The 21,662-nt window shown below is 41.7% G+C and overlaps 3 protein-coding genes and 1 long non-coding RNA gene across 4 annotated transcripts in view; 3 read left to right on the top strand and 1 right to left on the bottom strand.

The window, feature by feature from the left end:
• The window catches only part of caska (calcium/calmodulin-dependent serine protein kinase a), a 225,728-nt gene that overhangs the window by 65,388 nt on the left and 138,678 nt on the right, over nt 1–21,662 (bottom strand).
• On the top strand, nt 4,245–6,098 carry LOC111959468 (probable G-protein coupled receptor 34). Its single transcript, XM_023981056.2, has 2 exons — nt 4,245–4,908; nt 5,039–6,098. The coding sequence occupies exons 1-2, from the start codon at nt 4,313–4,315 to the stop codon at nt 5,550–5,552; spliced, it is 1,110 nt and encodes a 369-aa protein (XP_023836824.1). The 5' UTR covers nt 4,245–4,312; the 3' UTR covers nt 5,553–6,098.
• On the top strand, nt 9,781–14,550 carry LOC139023778 (uncharacterized). Its single transcript, XR_011474946.1, has 3 exons — nt 9,781–11,203; nt 11,642–11,714; nt 11,926–14,550. It is a non-coding gene; the product is annotated as an uncharacterized lncRNA (long non-coding RNA).
• gpr82 (G protein-coupled receptor 82) lies at nt 14,620–16,273 on the top strand. The gene is given in 5 exon segments (XM_070437757.1): nt 14,620–14,626; nt 14,912–15,144; nt 15,147–15,389; nt 15,541–16,124; nt 16,126–16,273. Coding segments are annotated over 5 exon segments (1,215 nt in total).

Here is a 21,662-nt window from a genome sequence, read left to right as displayed (position 1 = left end):
GGAAAACTTCAACAAGCATTCTCAATGGCTGGCCATGCCTTCCTACCTGTGACTCCAACCTTGGCCAACAGCCCCGCCCCCCCCCGCTGCTACTCGCCCAAGCCTCCCCAGCTTCTCCTTTACCCAAATCCAGATAGCAGATGTCTGAAAGAGCTGGAAACCTGGACCCATACAAATCAGCTGGGCTTGACAATCTGGGCCCCCTATTTCTGAAACTGTCCGCCGCCATTGTCCACCCCCTATTACCAGCTAGTTCAAACCTCTCCTTCGTATCATCTGAGATCCCCAAGGATTGGAAAGCTGCCGCGTCATCCCCTCTTTCAAAGGGGGAGACACCCTGGACCCAAACTTTTACAGACCTATATCCATCCTGCCCTGCTATCTAAGGTCTTCGAAAGCCAAGTCAAAAACAGATCACTGACCATCTCGAAATCCCACCGTACCTTCTCGCTGTGCAAGCCGGTTTCCGAGCGGTCACGGGTGCCACCTCAGCCACGCTCAAGGTACTAAACGATATCATAACCGGCACGATAAAAGACAGTACTGTGCAGCCGTCTTCATGCGACCTGGCCAAGGCTTTCGACTCTATCAATCACCATATTCTTATCGGCAGAACTCAGTTAGCCTCGGTTTTTCTAATGACTGCCTTGCCTGGTTCACCAACTACTTTGCAGACAGAGTTCAGTGTGTCAAATTGGAGGGCATGTTGTCCGGTCCTCTGGCAGTCTCTATGGGGGTACCAAAGGTGTTCAATTCTCGGGCCGACTCTTTTTCTCTGTATATATCATGATTTGCTCTGCTGCGGGCGATTCCCTGATCCACCTCTACGCAGACGACACCATTCTGTAATACATCTGGCCCTTCCTTGGACACTGTGCTATCTAACCTCCAAACGAGCTTCAATGCCATACAACACTCCTTCCGTGGGCCTCCAACTGCTCTTAAACGCTAGTAAAACCAAATGCATGCTTTTCAACCGTTCGCTGCCTGCACCCGCACGCCCCAACTAGCATCACCACCCTGGGACGGTTCCGACCTAGAATATGTGGACATCTATAAGTACCTAGGTGTCTGGCTAGACTGCCAAACTCTTCCTCCAGACTCATATCAAACAACCTCCAATCCAAAATCAAATCTAGAGTCGGCTTTCTATTTCGCAACAAAGCCTCCTTCACTCACGCCGCCAAACTTCCCTAGATAAAACTGGACTATCCTACCGATCCTCGACTTCGGCGATGTCATCTACAAAAATTGCTTTCCAATACTCTACTCAGCAAACTGGATGCAGTTTTATCACAGTGCCATCCGTTTTGTTACTAAAGCACCTTATACGACCCACCACTGCGACCTGTATGCCCTAGTCGCTGGCCCTCGCTACATGTTTCGTCGTCAGAACCACTGGCTCCAGGTCATCTACAAGGCTATGCTAGTAAAGTGCCGCCTTATCTCAGTTCACTGGTCACGATGGCTACACCCACCCGTAGCACGCGCATCCAGCAGGTGTATCTCACTGATCATCCCTAAAGCCAAAACCTCATTTGGACGCCTTTCCTTCCAGTTCTCTGCTGCCTGCGACTGGAACGAATTGCAAAAATCTCTGAAGTTGGAGACTTTATCTCCCTCAACAACTTTAAACATCTGCTATCCGAGAGCTAACCGATCGCTGCAGCTGTACATAGTCCATCGGTATATAGCCCACCCAATTTACCTACCTCACCCCCCATACTGCTTTTATTTATTTACTTTTCTGCTCTTTTTGCACACCAGTATCTCTACTTGCACATGATCATCTGATGATTTATCACTCCAGTGTTAATCTGCTAAATTGTAATATTCGATTTATTGCCTACCTCCTCATGCCTTTTGCACACATTGTATATAGATTCTCTTTTTTTCTACCAATGTTATTGACTTGTTTATTGTTTACTCCATGTGTAAACTCTGTGTTGTGTGTCTGTTCACACTGCTATGCTTTATCTTGGCAGGTCGCAGTTGCAAATGAGAACTTGTTCTCAACTAGCCCTACCTGGATAAATAAAGGTGAAAAAAAAAAACAGAAAAAAAAAACATTGTCCTCTATACTGTAGGGCCAGGTAGTGTAGTCTGTAGTTGTTTGTCAGGTGGTCAATCAGCTGGCCAGAGATTTGTACAGGACCTGAGTAATGTACAGTATAATTAATTATTAGTGGATTAGGTGCTGATCTGATCTAAATCATCCAGCTTGGCCTCCTGCCATCAAAACAGACCAGAACTAATTAGAGCAAATAAACTTTCCAAGAAAACATTCTGGAAGAACCAGAAAACACTTTTGGTTGATTTTAACTTCTTGTCAATATTTCTGTTTCCACTTTGGAAAAAATCGTGCCCAAATTAAACTGCCTCGTACTCTATTCTAGATCGTACAATATGCATATTATTATTACTATTGGATAGAAAACACTCAAGTTTCTAAAACTGTTTGAATTATATCTGTGAGTAAAACAGAACTCATTTTGCAGCAAACTTCCAGACAGGAAGTGAAAAATCTGAAACCGATGCTCTGTTCCAGGGCCTGCCTATTGAATTGCCTTATATTTATGGATATGCATGCACTGCATATGCCTTCCACTAGATGTCAACAGGCAGTGGAAGGTGGAATGGGGTGTCTAGCTTGATCTGAGGTCGAACAAGAGCTCTTGGAATGACGTGTCCAGAATTTCCTTTCTCTACCTAGGCGCGGGAAGCACCTCCCTAGTGTCTTATGATAAGCGTTCGGTATACACGGCTAATATCTCCGGCTTTGTTTTTATTTGAAACATATTAGAAAAACATCAAAGTAGGTTTTTTCAACCGAGTTTCATCAGTTTATTCAACGTTTAATGGGACTTTTGGAGTTTTCCATTCTCTGCGTCGRGAGAAATTGGGAACGTCATCAACATTGGCTAGCCTTGTGGAGCGAATTCGACAGGAGAGAAGGACATTCTAAAACCAAACAACGATTTATTCTGGACAAAGGACTCCTTGTACAAGATTCTGATGGAAGCTCAGCAAAAGTAAGAACAATTTATGATGTTATTTCGTATTTCTGTGGAAAATGTTGAGTCCTATTATTCGCGTTTTGGCGGGCGCTGTCTCGCTATAACGTAAGCTGTTTGTTATGGTAAAGTTATTCTTAAAAATCTAACACGGCGGTTGCATTAAGAACTAGTGTATCTTTCATTTGCTGTCCAACATGTATTTTTTAGTAAAGTTTTTGATGAGTTCTTTGGTCAGATTAGGTGAGTGTCCAAAATAGCTTCGGACAATTTGGTGAATCGATGCTACATATTCACAATGTATAACCACGGTTTGCAGCTCTAAATATGCACATTTTCGAACAAAACATAAGTGTATTGTATAACCTGATGTTATAAGACTGTCATCTGATGAAGTTGGTCAAGGTTAGTGATTAATTTTATATATTTTGCTGGTTTTTGCGATCGCTACCTTTTGCTGCTAATAAATGCATTTGTGTGTTTGGCTATTGTGGTAAGCTAATATAATGCTATATTGTGTTTTCGCTGTAAAACACTTTAAAAAAAATCTGAAATATTGGCTGGATTCACAAGATGTTTATCTTTCATTTTCTGTACACCATGTATTTTTCATAAATGTTTTATGATGAGTATTTAGGTATTTCACGTTGCTCTCTGTAATTATTCTGGCTGCTTTGGTGATATTTTTGATGGTAGCTGCAATGTRAAACTATGATTTATACCTCAAATATGCAMATTTTCGAACAAAACATAAATKTATTGTATAACATGTTATAAGWGTGTCATCTGATGAAGTTGTTTCTTGGTTAGTGACTAATTATATCTCTATTTGGTCGGTTTTGTGATAGCTACCTATGCGGTAGAAAAATGGTGAAAATATGCGGTTGAGTCTTTTGCTATTGTGGTTAGCTAATAGAAATACATATTGTGTTTTCGCTGTAAAACATTTTAAAAATCGGAAATGATGGCTGGATTCACAAGATGTTTATCTTTCATTTGCTGTATTGGACTTGTGATTTCATGAAAATTATATTATATGATATCCCTGTCACGTTAGGCTAGGCTATGCTAGTCAGCTTTTTTGATGAGGATGCTCCTGGATCCGGGATGGGTAGCAATGAAAGGTTAAGGAAGTAGATTAAAAAACATGAGCTTGTGCGCTATATGGAGTGTGTCTGACTTTCTATATTTTGATAGTTTATGATTTGAGGAAGTAGACAAAGTTTCTGGATGAAACGTTATTTTCCCTGACTTTCTCCCCTATGCAGGACTAAGGATTGAAGAGGGAAACCGATGCTATGACAACCAACTTCCCTGCCAACGTCACATTCTTTCCCTTTCCCAAGTCCACCCACTCACTCATCGCCACGGAGACTACCTTCAAGAACCTCTTGACCGCCACAACCCCTGACCCCAGGGAACACTGTCAAATTGACGACAGCTCCCTCCAGATCCCTCTAGCAGTCCTCTACTCTGTCATATTCGTCTTGGGCCTGGCCGGCAACGTACTGGCTCTCTGGGTCTTTCTATACGTCCACTCCAAGAAGAACTCTGTCCGAGTGTTCCTCATCAACATAGCGTTAGCCGACTTGCTACTGGTCATCTGTCTCCCATTCAGAGTCCTCTACCACAGTAAAGGGAACCACTGGGACATGGGCCCCATCCTCTGTAAGGTCGTGGGAAACCTCTTTTATATGAACATGTATATCAGTATCACCTTATTAGGGTTGATCAGTGTGGATCGCTATCTGAAGATCCAGCGTAGCGCAGGGGGGCAGTATCGCCTCCAGGCCACCAGATGGAGCTCCACCGTCTGTGGGACCATCTGGATCCTGGCCCTCGCCTCCGTCATGCCCATGATCCTCCTCTCTGAGGGCAACGAGGAGTCGAACAAGTGGGTTTTATTTTTCAAGAAAAATGTATTTACACATTTTTCAAGGAGATATGATATGCTTTATTTGAGTAGGGTCCAACATTTTGAACAATTACACTAATAGTAATTTTATTTTCTCCCAATCCCCCAGGTGTTTCCAGTATAAACAGCGAAAGAATGCGCAGGGAAAGGCCTATTTCAACCTCTTCCTGGTTGCTGTGTTCTGGTTTGTGTTTGTCTGCCTTGTGGTGTCTTATGGGAAAATTGCACTCAAGCTGCTGAGGGCGTCGAGAGATAAACCGGACCTCCCCAACGCGACCCGCTACAACCGTACTGCCAGGAAGTCCTTCTTCGTCCTCTTTCTGTTTACCATCTGCTTCGTCCCTTATCACATGGTCCGGGTGTTCTACGTCGTCTCCCAGATCAGCGAAACTTCCTGCTTCTGGAGGGGTGTGGTAGACCAAGCCAACGAAGTGGTGTTGCTACTCTCTGCCCTCAACAGTTGCCTAGACCCCGTGATGTACTTCCTGTTGTCGGAGTCCGTGAGGAAAGAGACACTCCGATTGGTCAATAACATGTTCCGACGGAGTGACTCGGGTGGCAGTGGGAGTGGCTCCAGTGTGGATTGTGGGAGAAGCCAACCGCTAGTTTCATCAGTAATCTGAGGAGAAAAATAACTGTCCAGCCCTCCCTCCTTCAGATATCAATAAGATGAAGTTGTCACTAGACACTGATCCGAGGTCAGTTTTGGACTTTGTTGGGCCACAAAATAGCAGCAAAGTCCATCCTCCTTCAGGTATCAGAACCAGCAAGCATAAGCCATTTTGTGCCAAGAACAACTTGAAGAGGGACAGACTGGGAGAGCATGAACACGACTCCATGGAATTGGGGCATTAACTATTAAGAGTTTTATATCATAAAGGAAGCATTAGCATCCAGTCAGATGACAGTTTTTGCAGGGGATATGTCATGTTAATTAAAGGACTGCACAGACATTGAGAGGACCATACAGACACCACAGTGATATTACTGAGAGCATAATGGGACTTATATAAATGAGGAAATTGAATCACTTGGTCATGACATGCTGGTGGAAAACAACAAAGACAATACACAATCTCACTTATAAAAGCCATGAAGGCATGCTATGCTAAAATAAAACTGTGATGACAAAACATAAAATATTACTATTCATTTTGAATAGGCTACTGGATGGTTGTTGAGTGGTTTTGTAACAGCTTTTTGCCTGTTTCAATGTTTCATATATTGCCTGTAACAGAGACATTAGAAACTATATTGAATAATTAACATGAAAAAATGAATAAATTGAACAATGTAATGAAAATGGCATTGTTGTTATACTACTGGTATACTGTACATATTGCAACATTGGGCCTTGGTTGGCCCTCAGTAAAAACCAAAGCATCGATTTGTCATATACTCATATGAATGGATTTATAAAGACTTGTTAAATCAGACAATGCGAATGACAGACTACAACAAGTAGACACTCAAAGTGCTGAATAGAAAAATCGCAAGTTCATGAAGGTCTAGCATGGACAGGGAAGAGTACAACAACCTCTGTATGAGGCCACTATAAGGCGCCCTCCACTTTATTATTCATTAAGGTGGAGTGTGTAGCACTGGTATTACCAAAGATGATAAGAAGATTTAAAGTCTTTGTCCACAGTAAGACAGATTGTGTTCTTTGCCCACAGTAACACAGGATGCATGCATGAGAGAAAGAGAGAGAGAGAATGCTATAGCGGTTTCTCATTATATCATTATTTTATTAACAAAATGTGTTTATTTGTTTATTAGGCTACTGTACAGTCTACAATACATACTGTAGTAAACATGGGAAAGTGCATAATTCCTTACATAAGGGAGAGCAGGCCATGCCTGTAGTACAGAATGCAGGGCACGCAGGAGACCGGTGTTATTTCATAGTTGTGATGTCTTCACTATTATTCTACAATGTAGAAAATAGTAAAAATAAAGAAAAATCCTGGAATGAGTAGGTGTGTCCAAACTTTTGACTGATACTTGCTTAATTAATTTGATTAATATTATGGTGTTTCTATTCCATGAAAAATGTAAAACCATCTGGGTTTCCGTTAGGATGGAACAGAAAATATGGCGCTGTACAACGTGATGCTCATAAATTCAGAGCATTGTCAGTTTGTAAATTCAGACCGTTTCGCTCTCGGAGCGCACACTGGACGTTCGAGCCGAGGAGTAGGGTTGATTTTTGAGTGTCCTGGCCTTACAACGGCAGTCAAGCACCCAAGCTAACGTTGGCTAGCTACTTCCAGACACAAATGAGACCACTCTGACCCTTTTACTCGGCCTAGCAGAGCTGGTAAGGCGGTTTTTGTGTTAACCAAAGTGTTGGTGACTGTAACTGTGCTGCTGGAAACAATTTAATTCCCCTTTTTTCTGATGTTTACTGATGTTTACTGGCGCTCGTAAATGAATTATTCTGCGCTCTGGTACACTCAGACATCAAATGTTTTATTTTCTTTGCTGATAAAAACTAGTTCATTGCATCCGCCGTGGAGCCCAGATTCATAATATGACCATATTTCCCAGCTGCTTGCTGTCGTTTTGAAGTAATTGCAAAAAACAGGCCTTATTTTAGTGCATTTTTCACCCTGCCAGCTCCTATTAGTTCTATTGAGCACTGTGGCACCAACTCCCCTTCCAAACCTTCTATTCCCAGTTTATTGTTCAACGTCACAATGCCTGCTTCGCTATTGTTGGCAATGAGACCTGCTCAYGTTGTTTTATAGTTAAAATGTAAACACAAAAACATTTGATTGGAACTCTGCGGTCTTCCCATTGTTTCCTATGGGGGAAATATAGGTATGTCTGTCTATTTCGCCAAATATCTCGCAATGTGTATATTTAGATTTTTTTCAAGTCGGACGCCATTTTAATCATGAGAATCTCTTCTTTCTAATTATGTAAGCCTGGGCAGCTAGCTCGGTTGTCATCAAATGCTAGCCCTAATACTTTTTGCCCTTGGAACGCTGAGCGCCCCCCATTGTTTTCCTATGGAGAGGCATGCTGGTCTATTTCGCCAAATATCTCACTGTGTATATTTAGATTTTTTCAAGTCGGGCACCATTTTAATCAGGAGAATCTACTCTGTAATTATGTAAGTTTGGGCAGCGAGCTCGTTTGTCATCGATCGCTAGACCAGAAATAGTCAATTTGTATTTTTCCCTACTTTCTCATTACGCAGACATAAGCACAGTTGACACCATCGAGGTGCGGATGTTTACTTTCTACACAAGTTGTTTTGTTCCAGCTTCGTCCGACGAACAGATTGTAGTGGTAAAATAAAAAGGGATACATTTTTATGGAATTCTAAGCATCACTCCAGTCAAAACAGGCTCTGCGAACGTTCGATTCCATTAATTTGCTGTGGGCTAGCGCTAGTGTTCCAGTTTAGCCAACGTTCTTCAGCCGTTTTTCAGCCTTGGGTAAATTTTGACTCGTTCTATTGTTCAGCCTATAGATAGCCAGAGCGAATTTACCAAAGCACCCGAATGTCCATTGAGAAAGCACAACGACTATACCATTTAGCTAAGCAAAGAATGACTGGAATAATCAAGTCAATAAACGTTGGGTTAGCCTATAGTTAATATACTGGCAAGTTTGATGTATAACTACTAGCTAACATACCGGTACATTCTGCTGTAATGATATGCTATGTGGTTCGTAAGGACAGCGTAGCTAACAACTTGTCGGCCAACATAACGTGTAAGGTAACTTATTTGAAAAGTCATTATATTGAGTAGCAAGCTACCCCATGGTCGTTAGGGCAAATCTGGTCTGTGATAGGAGGGGGGTTCACACCTATTAGACTATTCTTTAGTAAAGGTTGAATAGTCTATTGTTCAGCTATTAGTCCCCCTCCCAAACTTGCAACAAATTGTTGCTGTTCCCTTTTTTAATATATTTCTTATTAACAACAAATCAATACAGGAAGTACATGTGGGAACACAAGTATATATAAATAATATACAAAGTACAATTGGGCTAGGGGCGGGGCTAGGGGGTACAATATCACATTACACAAGGACCTTAAGGGACATACAATTATAATTGTAACAGCTTTTTTGTTAGTAGAGTATTTAATTTTCTTAAAATATAGTTACATTTATTTTTGTAAGGTAAGAAAATGTGGTGTTTGTTTGTAAATTTACATTTGTGAATATGAAATTTGGCCAAAAGAATAATGAAATTAATTACATGAAATAGTTTCATCTTATTTCTATCGTAGGTAAAGAATCCAAGCAGTACATCTCTCCACAATGGAGTAAAATCTTCATAAATGTGTTCAATTATAAATCTACTGATGTCTTGCCACAGTTTTCTTACATGAATACAATGCCAAAAAAGATGCAACACTGTTTCTGGGTGGTCATTACAAAAGTTACAATTTGAGTTTGTTTTCCTTAAATTTCTTCATATAGTGGTTGGCAGGATAATATTTATGAACAATTTTAAAGGAAACTTCCTTAATTTTGTTAACAAGTAGGTATGTGTGTGGCAACATCCAAACTTTTCCCCAACAGATATTATCAATAAATCCGTTCCAATAAGGCATAGATACAACATCCTGCTGAAACAAGGTTCGTATCGCTCTGTTGTTGAATGGACCAAAAGAGAAACAAATCTTTCCTACTGATGAGTCAACAGGGTCAATGGAAGGTAGGCTCTGAGGGTCAGTTCTTGACACGTTCCTGAATAATAAAGCAGCACCTGAGGGAACGGCATCTAAAACAATTGCAAAATCTTTAGGTGTTACAGGGACCTGTGATAAGTGATAAGAATTCCTTATAACTAAGTAAAAAAAACTCTGCATTTACAAGTTGGCTCACCAATAGGATATTATTTCGGAACCAATGTTCTAAAAACAAAGAAGTGTTTTTATACAATATATCCCGATTATTCCATATATAATATTTGTATGGAGAATAATTATGCTTATAAATTAAGGACCATGACAAGAAAACCTGTCGATGAAAAGCAAAAAGTTTCACTGGAACTTTGTCAATATTATAATTGCAAACCAATATGAAGTTAAGGCCACCAAAAGTAGAGAAGACATGATGAGGAATAAAATTCCACATAGAAGTGGGTCTTCTTAGGAATTGTTTTATCCAATTGATCTTAAAAGCATTATTTAAGGTAGTAAAGTCCAGAAAATTCAGCCCACCATACTCATAAGTGTTCATTACAACAGTTTTCCTAATGTAATGGGTACGGTTTCTCCACAGAAAGTTGAAATGCATTTGGTCTATCTCCTTGCTTATTTTACTGTCAAGATATAAAGATAGCGCGCCAGGTCTCATTCCTTTCCCTCTTCCACGCGTCATCATTCTATGCCTGGGTGGCTCGCTTGTGGGCGTGCTGGCAGGATGTGGCAGCATCTTCGATTGTGCGTCAAGAATTCTGCATACAGTAGCACGTTTGTATGAAGGTGTGGTTATTCACAGGCAAATTGTTATATGCTATGGAGGTACATGTGTCTTTTTTGTCAAGAGCAAAACTTTTATTTTCAATCAAAAATAATTGTTCTGAAAGCAACTTTTTTCCGACACAAAGGAAGTCATAGCGGACACCTACGAAGAAGGACTGTGTGATGATGGCATCTCAGGTAAGCAGCACTGGGCGTTCTTCCGTCCAACTTTTACATAGCTAGTAGTTAGCTCCTACGATTCAGTGTCGGTTCATAACATTCTACTATATTACATACATACCGTAGAATGATAAATCATGCAATTATTATTCTCAAGCTAACCTAAAAGCATTTCGCTGTCTCGCCATTTTCAGTTGAATTAATCTAACTTTCTTTCATGGCATCTCATAAGCAGGCCATGTCATATTTGTTTCATTGTCGATATATAATCATATTTCATAACAGTGTAACGGTTAGCTTTTTTACAGAAGGATGAAAGAACACAATATGTCTGTCACAAAGAGTTAGTGAGTCTTTGCAGCGTGTAGATGGTGCAGGTATCATTGCATATTTCCCATCACCTAATGAACAACCACAATACCAGTCTGCTGTTAAGCTTTCTGTGTATTGATGTATCCTGAAAATAACATCTGCTGCTTTAGATTGAACGTGAACGGTCATAACTCTGTTATTGTTTTCATATCTACAAAAAATAAGCTATTTTCTTTACTTTCAGAGAGCRAGCTGAYCAARGGGTCGAAMATGTAGATATTGCCAGATGTTCACTGTTCGAGGAACAGGCCGTGGAAGCTTTATTGCTGGCAAAAGTGTCCATAACCAGAGGTAATTAACCTGTTCTATGTTCTTTTTCTCCATCTCTGTCTGTCTTGTTGTACATGGAACCTGTCTCACATGCATTAATTAAAAAACCCTTGATGTCAGCTGCTAATTTTCAGATTTACACCACAAACACAACCATTTTCACTGGACTATCTGTTGCTGCCAAGTCATGATTTCCCTGGGGGTTAGCCTTGCAATAACCAAGTGGTGAGACACATAGCCCTCTATATTTAAATGTTTCAGGTACACTCCAATAGGTGTCTGCGTCACATACGTATCTTCTATTGACATTATCTTCTATTGTTTGTCCTCATGTGTCTGTTTTTCAGCATAAAGTACTCTGTAGCCACTTAGTGTGGACACCAGGTGAGACCACACACACACAATAACAGTCTCTCTTCTTCACTTCAACCCTGTCCCCTTTCTCCCTAAATCCTCTAGGTTATATCAGCTGTTTTGGTGAACCCCTCCCGCATCTGAACTGGCTGACACAGAGGGCACAGCATGATCATAGGTGAGAGGTCACTTGGTCAGGTCAACAGGAAGTATTATTAAAGAGTTGCTTTACATTGAAATACAGACAGAGATGTAGTAGTCCCAGAGTTAATGATCCAAGGTCAGTTTTGCATTTCACCTCCTGATGATTATGATGACTGACCGTGTTAGAATAAAAAAAAACACCCTTAATCATGCAATCTCTCTATCCATCTGTCACTCGTCTGCAGGTATGTTTTGATGTGAGAGAGGAAACCAGTCCCGTTATCGCCACCTCACCCGCTCTTAAGATAACCTTCAGGCCAACTGGGGGCCCAAGGCTGGTTAGGAGACACCGCAAGTGTGATGAACTGAGAGAATATTAGGGTAGCACTGTAATTCATTAATCATATGCTGTCTGCCGCTGTTCTTACCTCTTTCCTTTTCTGTCTTCTACACCTCTCTCCCCACTTAGTCTTTCTTCCTCGTTTTATAATGCACATCATATGTGCATTGAAGTACAGATTGAACTTGTGTTTATAATATAATATTACAATTATGATAATTATAATGCATCTATTATGTATTTATAACACCTGGATAATGAACTTCTTTCAGAAAAGTGTTTCACATTTTCCACTGGTTGGAATTAAGTATCTCATTGAAATACTATCCTGTGTCCTCAGATTAATGCAGATGAAGGGAGTCAGATATGCATAGTTTTTTTCTGTAAATATGAATTACAAATCAATCATGTTTATAGTCTATTGCATAGTTACAATGTGTAATCATTGATGTCCCAGGAGCAGGAGTGGTAAACACTGTTGAAGTGTATAATTTTCAGGACCCTGTCTATCAAAGATAATTTGTAAAATTCCAAATAACTTCACAGATCGTCATTGTAAAGTGTTTAAACACTGTTTCCCATGCTTGTTCAATGAACCATAAACAATAAATGAACATGCACCTGTGGAACGGTGGAACCTGTGGAACACTAACAGCTTACAGACGGTAGGCAATTAAGGTCACAGTTATGAAAACTTAGGACACGAAAGAGGCCTTTTTACTGATTCTGAAAAACACCAAAAGAAAGATGCCCAGGGTCCCTGCTCATCTGCGTGAACATGCCTTAGGCATGCTGCAAGGAGGCATGAGGACTGCAGATGTGGCCAGGGCAATAAATTGCCATGTCCGTACTGTGACATGCCTAAGACAGCACTACAGGGAGACAGGACGGACAGCTGATCGTCCTCGCAGTGGCAGATCATGTGTAACAACATCTGCACAGGATCGGTACATCTGAACATCACACCTGCGGGACAGGTACAGGATGACAACAACAACTGCCCAAGTTACACTAGGAACGCACAATCCTTCCATCAGTGCTCAGACTGTCCGCAATAGGCTGAGAGGCTGGACTGAGGGCTTGTAGGCCTGTTGTAAAACAGGTCCTCAACAGACATCACCGGCAACAACGCCGCCTATGGGCACAAACCCACCATCACTGCACCAGACAGAACTGGCAAAAAGTGCTCTTCACTGACGAGTCGTGGTTTTGTCTCACCAGGGGTGATGGTCGGATTCGCGTTTATCGTCGAAGGCATGAGCGTTACTCCGAGGCCTGTACTCTAGAGCGAGATCGATTTGGAGGTGGAGGGTCCGTCATGGTTTGTAGATCTAACAACAGATAATACACAACATATGTCCTCTGTCAATCTATCTGTTCACAGGCTCAATGGAACCAGCAATCATCCACACAGGTATGATTTCTACAGTGCCTTCAGAAAGTATCGATACCCCTCGACTTATTACACATTTTGTCGTCTTACAGGCTGAATTCAAAATTGATTACATTGATTTGTTTTCTCACCCATCTACACACAATACCCCATAATGACAAAGTAAACATGCTTGAAAATATGGAGAGTGGTACTCAGTAATGTGTTGTATTGAATTTGCCCCAAACATAACACTTTATATTCAGGACAGTGAATGCTTTGTCACATTTTTTGCATTATTACCTTAGTGCCCTGTATTCTGTACAGGCTTCCTTTTTTTCACTCTGTCAATTTGGTTACTATTGTTAAGTAACTACAATGTTGATCCATGCTCAGTTTTTTCCTATCACAGCCATTAAATTCTAACTATTTTAAAGTCCCCGTTGGTCTCATGGTGAAATCCCTGCGGTGTAATTAATAACTTTACCATGCTCAAAGGGATATTCAATGTATTTTTTTTTTACCCATCTACCAATAGCTGCACTTCTTTAAGAGGCACTGGAAAACCTCCTTGGTCTTTGTGGTTGAATTGGTTTGAAATTCACTGTTTGACTGAGGGACCTTACAGATAATTGTACGTGTAACGAGTGCGCTGAGAGTCGGGAAGCAAGTTCAGGGAGTGTGTTTTAATAAATAAATGTAGCATAATACAAAACACGAACAACGCACAGACAAGATACAGATACAATGACAACTGGGGAAGGAACCAAATGGAGTGACAATTATAGGGCAGGTAATCAAGGAGGTGATGGCATCCAGGTGTGTGTCATATTGCTCAATTACACGTAACAATGGTGACAGGTGTGCGCCATGACAAGCAGACAGGTGACCTAGAGACCGGAGAGGGAGCACACGTGACAGTATGTGTGGGGTACAGAGATGAGGTAGTTATTCAAAAATCATGTTAAACACTTATTGCACACAGAGTGAGTCCATGCAATGTATTATGTGACTTGTTAAGCAAATTTTTACTCCTGAACATATTTAGGCTTGCTATAAAAAAGGGTTTGAATACTTATTGACTCAAGACATTTCAGCTTTTCATTTTTTATTAATTTGACATTATGGAGTATTTTGTGCAGACCAGTGACAAAATAATCCTGCCATCAATAGTTTATGAGCTATGATACTTTTGATGCTGATATTTCTGTGTGATCTTACAAATCTATGAAACGTGAGAATAGTTTTTTTTGTGTTGTTGTTTGTCCATAAAAATACAGAGTTCCCCATGTGGAAGTTATCTACATGCAGTGTGATAATGTACTGGATGCATTGTTTACTGTACATCTGCTACCTTTATTCCTCAATATTATTAAATTAATGATAATTCCAAAGAAACCTATCCTGGGTGTTTTCACCAGATCTTAATAAGTGGAGAAATTTATTTGAACTCTACTTGGTTTCGTTTGTTGCGTCATGTCAGATAAAAATGTGATGTGAGAACTCAGACAAGCATGAGCACGCACGCACACACACACACACCCCTTTTGCTCATCCACCTCCCTACTCTCTCCCCTCCCTTCAACTCCATCCTCCTTCTCTCCTCTCTCTCAAATCCTCCTCCTCCCTTCCTCTCTCTCCTCTTCCAGACAGTGTTGGCTATACCCCGATTTTGTTGTCACACAAGTCAAACCCTGGCTCTACCTGACCCTGTCACTCCTGGGTTTCCTAGGCAATGGCCTGACCCTGCATAAACTCTGTGGAGGTCGGTGTGGACCCCCACCGTCATCCTGACCCTCAACATGGTGACCTCTGACCTCTTGCTGTGCACCAGCTTTCTGTTCCGGGTGGTTTACTACCGGAGGGGTCACATCTGGTCTGGAGAGCACAAGGTGTGTCAGGCCGCCATGCTAACCATGATAGCAGTCTTCTACGTCAACCTCTACTGTAACATAATGCTGCTTCTCTGGACCAGTGTGACGCGCTATGCCACCGTGGTACGGATGCCTACAACAACAAGTCTTCAAACTTAAATGGATTGATTTTTAATGAGATTATTTTAATTAACCTCTTGTTTTAAAATACATTTTTAAATTAATAAATTACTCAACCACTCAATTTTGCTCTCAAATTTTTCCCTGGTTGTAGGTGTGGCCTCGCCCCGCCCTCCTTACTCCCCTCACCAGGCCCAAGGGATGCTGGGTACTCTGCCTCGTCACCTGGGTAACTGTGGCAACGGTGGTGAGTGCCAGTGTGGTACTTCAGATCGAAAGAAGAGGAGGAGGAGACAGCTGCTTTGACATGTTGGAGAATCACCACAGAGAAGAGTTCAACAACCAACACTGCCTGGGGGTGGCCCTGTTTTTTGTGATTCTCATCCTTATTCTGGTCAGCTATGGGGGATTAGTGTTGCATCTGCAGAAGGTCAGGGGGTCCAAGAACACAAACACCAGTGAAGGAGGGGCAAGGGAGGGGCGGGAGGTGAGTACGGGGGTGACCGCAGGGGATAGGAGGGTGAGTTGTGGGGTGGAAGAGGGGTGTGGGGTGAGTTTAGGGGAGAGGGAGGGCAGGGGGGAGAACATACAGGGTGTAGACTTGGAGGTGCATTCAGGGGCAGGAGAGAGGCAGAGGATGAAGAGTGGTAGTCTGAGAGTACGAAGGAAGATCCTAGCTGTGGTTGTGGTGTTTGTGGCATGTTTCCTTCCCTACCATGTCCAGACGACCCGCCTGCTCGTCACCACACGGGGGCGACTGTGAGAAGGGGAAAACACGATGGAGGGTGACAAACGCAACCATAACCATAGCAGCGCTGAGCTGCGTTGTACATCCCTTACTACATCTGGCCCTGCGCCACCTACCTGCCTGCAGAAGACTACAATAAGAGATGCATGCATACACACACACACACACACAACAAAAAACACACACACACACACAACACAACACACACACACACACACACACACACAGCACACGACACACACACACACACACACACACACACACACACACACACACACACCGCTGTGGGCAACTGTAAGAGGCTGTGGACCACAAATTCTCCCTCTGCATTCAGTACTGCTTCTCACCGATATAGCACACAAACAGCTGATAATAGCGGTCACATTGCACAAATGTAACACTGATCTACCAATAAATATGTTTTCAACACAACAATACGCTTTATTTTCTCTTCAGCTACATGAGTGTTTCTCAGCAGAAGTCAGTGGGTGAGGATTCAGCTTGTAAGGTGGTCAACCAATGAATGCATGCATGCAAACAGACACACACACACACACACACACACACACACACACACACACACACACACACACACAAAGACCTGCACATTGACACACACGGCCTGTTACATCATAGAATGAGAATACAATAAGTAGACACTGAACCAAAGTAGCAGTAGCAATACTTCTGGATTTTGGCAATTTGTCCCTTTATCTACTTCCCAGAGTCAGACGAACTTGTGGATATGTTTTATGTCTCTGTGTCCAGTATGAAGGAAGGTAGAGGTAGTTTCACGAGCCAATGATAACTAGTGTTAGCGCAATGACTGGAAGTATATGGGTATCTGCTAGCATGCTAGTAGATACCCATAGACTTCTAATACTTGCGCTAACACTAGTATTGTCATTGGCCTTGTTTCAGGGTGGAGCTCATTAGAATAAAACTCCACACGCTTTGCAATTGTTCATTTTTACAGACAGTCTTATCTCACCATGGTGCCATCAGACTTTTGATACCAATGTAGTGAAAGGGGGCCAAAAGATTGTGAACCACTATAAAGAAATGGTATAGAAAAGTATTTTGCATTTTGAAAATATAAATTACGGCTTTCGAAATGATCTTGTTACAAAATACATTAGAAGTAATTAAAACATGTATTTCTAATAGATGCAACAGAAATACTGTCCATCTGGTCATAGCTCAATAACTCAACTTAGTGACCCAACTGCTGGGTCAAAAATAACACAAAATGTGTTCTGTCCACTATTTACCCAGCACTGGGTTGCTTTTTAACCCAGCATTTTTTTTTGTGTAGTGGGTGCACATTGGTGGTGGATGAGGTGATTTTCCTCCCCTTACAGAGCTTTGAGCATCTGGAAACGCACTATATAAATGCAATCATTTATTATTATCAACACAGGATGCGTGTGAGAGAGAGAAAGAGTCCCTGAGTGAGGTAGAGAGGTCGTAACAGGAAGAGAGATACACAGCCAGAGAGGTAGACAAAGTTAAAAGGAAGTGTTCTTGTCTGATGCTAGTGAAAGATGAATATAACAACAGATGATATACAACAAATGTCTTCCGTCAACCCATCTGTTCACGGGCTCAACGGAACCAGCAACAACCCACAAAGGTAACATTTCTATATTCAACACATCTAAAATTGGTACCAGGCATAGGAGGTGTCAAGTTTGGGGAACTTCATTTTCACCATACACCTTTATAATAAAGCTTTCCATGCATCATCACATTTTCAGACTTATGCAAGATAGCCTACTATTTGTAATGTGATGAGTAAATTGGATAGTCATAATTTAGGCTAATAATATAACTCAAACACTGTTCGCAAWTTTTTTTAATTCAATACACAGCTGAGCACGTGTAGAGAAGATTAGGCCTAGGCTAGTATAGTCTGTACCAGATATGTTTCTTCTTTCTTTGCACAGGAAAAATGTGGCATTTTAAAAACACATTTCATGCAATTCTACTACACTTTATATGACTGGAGACATTAGCAGACATTTAAAAAAAAAGATATGACAAATGACTGTGTAGCCAACTCTGCTGACAATTACAAACATATCAATAAAACAAAACATTGTTATAGGCCTACGAGAAGGGGAGACACAAATAGAATATGACGTCCATCTAAACTAGAGAAGGAAATTATTGGACAAAAACTTACTTAAGTGGCACTAACCAATCAATGATAAAGAGTGAATATGCACAGTGCGCACTCAACTGGGATATTGCCGATGCTCTCCGCTGGTGCAATTGTCTTTTCTTTACAGCAATAACCATTTGCTTTTCAAACTATGTTTTCCCGTGATTGTATTTTGAAATATCGTGATATTCCTGGCTGGGCCTCTACTTTTCACAAACAGTCGCAACTTAACAATCATGTATTTGGTATTTGCTGCGCGTATTTGGTATTTGCTGAGCGCTGCCTTTCCTTCCGACTGTAACCAATTTTTTTTATTTTTAAAGAAGCTAATGATTCTCTGTGGCCAAATCATGCTTTTGTAGCCTATTTTAATAATTGTAATTATTTCTGTATAGACAGGAGTAGGCTAATTAGGTTATATAATTTTGGCAATTCAATTTACTTAAGGAAAGTTTAGCTTGCCCTGCCTATGGTACCAGGGCGTCATGCACCTGAAACAGCCTTTCCTGCAACCTAGAGCCATAATCATTATGCCTAATTAATTCTATGTAAATAAATATGTACATTTTTCTGCATATGTTATCTAAGTATACCTTTTAACCTGTTCATTTGTCATTTGAATTTAGGATGCACATTGATTCTTTAGGAACTGTTATGCCTTGGGAGTTTAGTACAACTGGTATATAGTATCATAACCCAGTAATTAAAGCAATTTAATTTTATTTATCAACCTTGCCAGCAGGCATGCCAGCAAAGATACTGTAGTTGAGGTTGGGAACCTGTTCAACAGCAGTAACAATCATCTGACATCAGAGCGCGATGTATGTTTGCTGTTGAACGCTGAAACCTGAACTAAAGACCTCGGTTTAAAAGCTGACAGTGTTTTTATATACTTTTATTTTATTTTGAATCCTGCGGCTCTGTTGGGCTAAATTGCTGTGAGAGCTGCTATCTGTCCCGGGATCCTGACAGATTCCATATAGGGCCGGGAGAGACGCGAAAGCCCAGCTAGTCTAGCTGGCTCGGCGGCCGCAAATGGAGGCCACTATTGAACGTTTCCAACGTTGCGGGAGCTGCRTTTACTTTGCTTTGATCCGGGACAATGTGGACCTCGTTGACTTTCAATGTAGCAACTGCTTGCTTGTGGAGGACTACAGGAGCGAAGTAGCTACTCTTAGCAAGCAAGTGGCAAACCTACATAAACTACTGGGGAACCCACGCCCACCTACTTTTTCTTTTACTTCCACCCCAGTAGCCGGATTCCGCTCTGGTCTGGTGGAAGTTTCACCGCCGTGTCGGCTCTCCACAGCCGACTGGCCGGTGCTAGGCAGGGTTCCTGAAGCGGTCTCCCCCTTCCCTGGAGAACGGAGCTGATCTCGACTCAACCAACCAGCCATGGAGGTACGTCACTCGCCGTGGAAGTCGAAGAAGGAGTCCTCTGGCAACGGGGTCTCCATGGAGATGTTGAGCCCGGAACTGACACAGACCAGAAACAGCTTTGCTGCCCTGGATCCAGAGGTTCCGGCGTCTTCGTCTGTGGTGGCTTCCCAATCAAGATCGGATCCGGAGGTACCTGTGTCTTCGTCCTCGGCTCTGTCTCCCTCTCCGGTGGCTTCTTCCTTGGGTTCAGATCCTCGGAGCTCCCAGCCTCACAGTCTGGTGAGGCTGCCTGAGAGACCGGCCCATTCAACATCACCAGCTGTCATCATAGGCAGCTCTATGGTGAGAAACATCTCGGTCCCCAAGGAAAAAACCCTGTGCTACCTAAGAGCAAGAGTACAGGACATAACAAGGCTGCTTCCGAATGTTCTACCACAGATGCCGGGACCTGACACTGTCGTAGTCCATGTGGGGTCAAACGACATCAGGAGGGCTAGCTCGGAACATTTAAAAATAGATTTTAAAGAACTGATTTTAGCATTAAAAGTCTCCAAAAAACTGCCCATAATTTCATGTCCAGTACCCTCGTTAGGCCTGTGTGAAAGATTCAGCAGACTACTGGCATTACACATCTGGCTAAAAGACTATTGTAGCTCTGCTGGAGTTACTTTTGTTGATAACTTTGACACCTTCTGGAAACAGAAGATACTCTACAGTGTCATGACGTCGCCTGCTTGGGTAGTGCAAACCCCATCCCCCTCTCCCTGCCTCTCCCTTTCCTACCACAACCCATGCGGTGATCACAGAGAGATGTCGTAAATTCCTGAGAATCTCCTCATGGCCCAACAGTATTAGACAGAGGGTAAACTTTCAGGACAAAGGAATTCTCTTCCACCTCACAGAACTTGAGGTACGAACATATTTCATATTCCTGCAAAAGTATGAAAGATCGGTGGAGAGTCCAGCTATGAACCGGTCCATTTGTCACCACGTGGGAAACTCATGTGAGACTGTGGGACCACATTACCATACCGCTGTTTATATAATAACCTCAGATATGAGGTTTACATCTGTTTGTTGTATAAAATGAATGAGTGAGTATGATACTGTTTATATAATTGTGTAATATGATTTTGAACTGTTTTAATTAAGAAAAATACAAGTCCCTGTTGTATTTGAACTAAATCCAAGGACCGCCCTGAGCCAGTTGGGTCAGAGACCATGGGACAGCCCCTCTCTGCTATCTGAATAAAAGCCAACTCTAAGAAATTACCATTAAACCATGTTTTTCTCCATTAGGAGGAGAACGAAGGTTGAGTACCATTGCTGAATCTTTAACCATACCACGTGGTTAAACTCTTAAGACGAATAAGAACAAGTCGTTGATATATACTACTAGTCTGCAGCTAGGAATTCGGTATCATTGAACGCGAAGAAAGACAACCGCCGAAACATCCATTCTATAACGAATGTCACTCTGAACAATCCACAATAACCGAGACAGAACTTCACTCCAACAGAAACTAACTTCGCTCCAACGATCAGGACGACACACACCGAGCGTAACTATATATGTATATTGATTGCAATTGTTCCCGAATGAGTGAGCGTTCATGTGTAAGGATTAGCATGTCAATTGTTATAATTATGGACTCTGTAGTGAATTCTTAGTCGAACCGCCATTTTCCCTTTGTCTAACAAGCTATGCCGGTTCAGCCCACTAGGGCATATTTCTCCTATCATTTCATGTAACTATTTTAAGTTTGTTTGTTTGTTTATGCATTTCTGTGAATTAATTAGTTAGTAATAAATAAATGATTTAAGACAATTGATGTATGGATGACTCATAGTGAAGACTGGGTTCGTGCAGATAAYCAACAATTTACGACGTTTGGAATGAGACTAGCGTGAGGTAAAGTAAATAAATCATTAATTAGAGGACTATTGATCAGATATGAAAATATCTGAAAGGTTATATTGGGAA

The sequence above is a fragment of the Salvelinus sp. IW2-2015 genome, linkage group LG36, assembly GCF_002910315.2.
Source record: "Salvelinus sp. IW2-2015 linkage group LG36, ASM291031v2, whole genome shotgun sequence".
NCBI lineage: Eukaryota > Metazoa > Chordata > Actinopteri > Salmoniformes > Salmonidae > Salvelinus > Salvelinus sp. IW2-2015.
The sequence above is the reverse complement of the archived record's forward strand: the minus strand, read 5'-3'. Positions and strand labels throughout refer to the sequence as shown.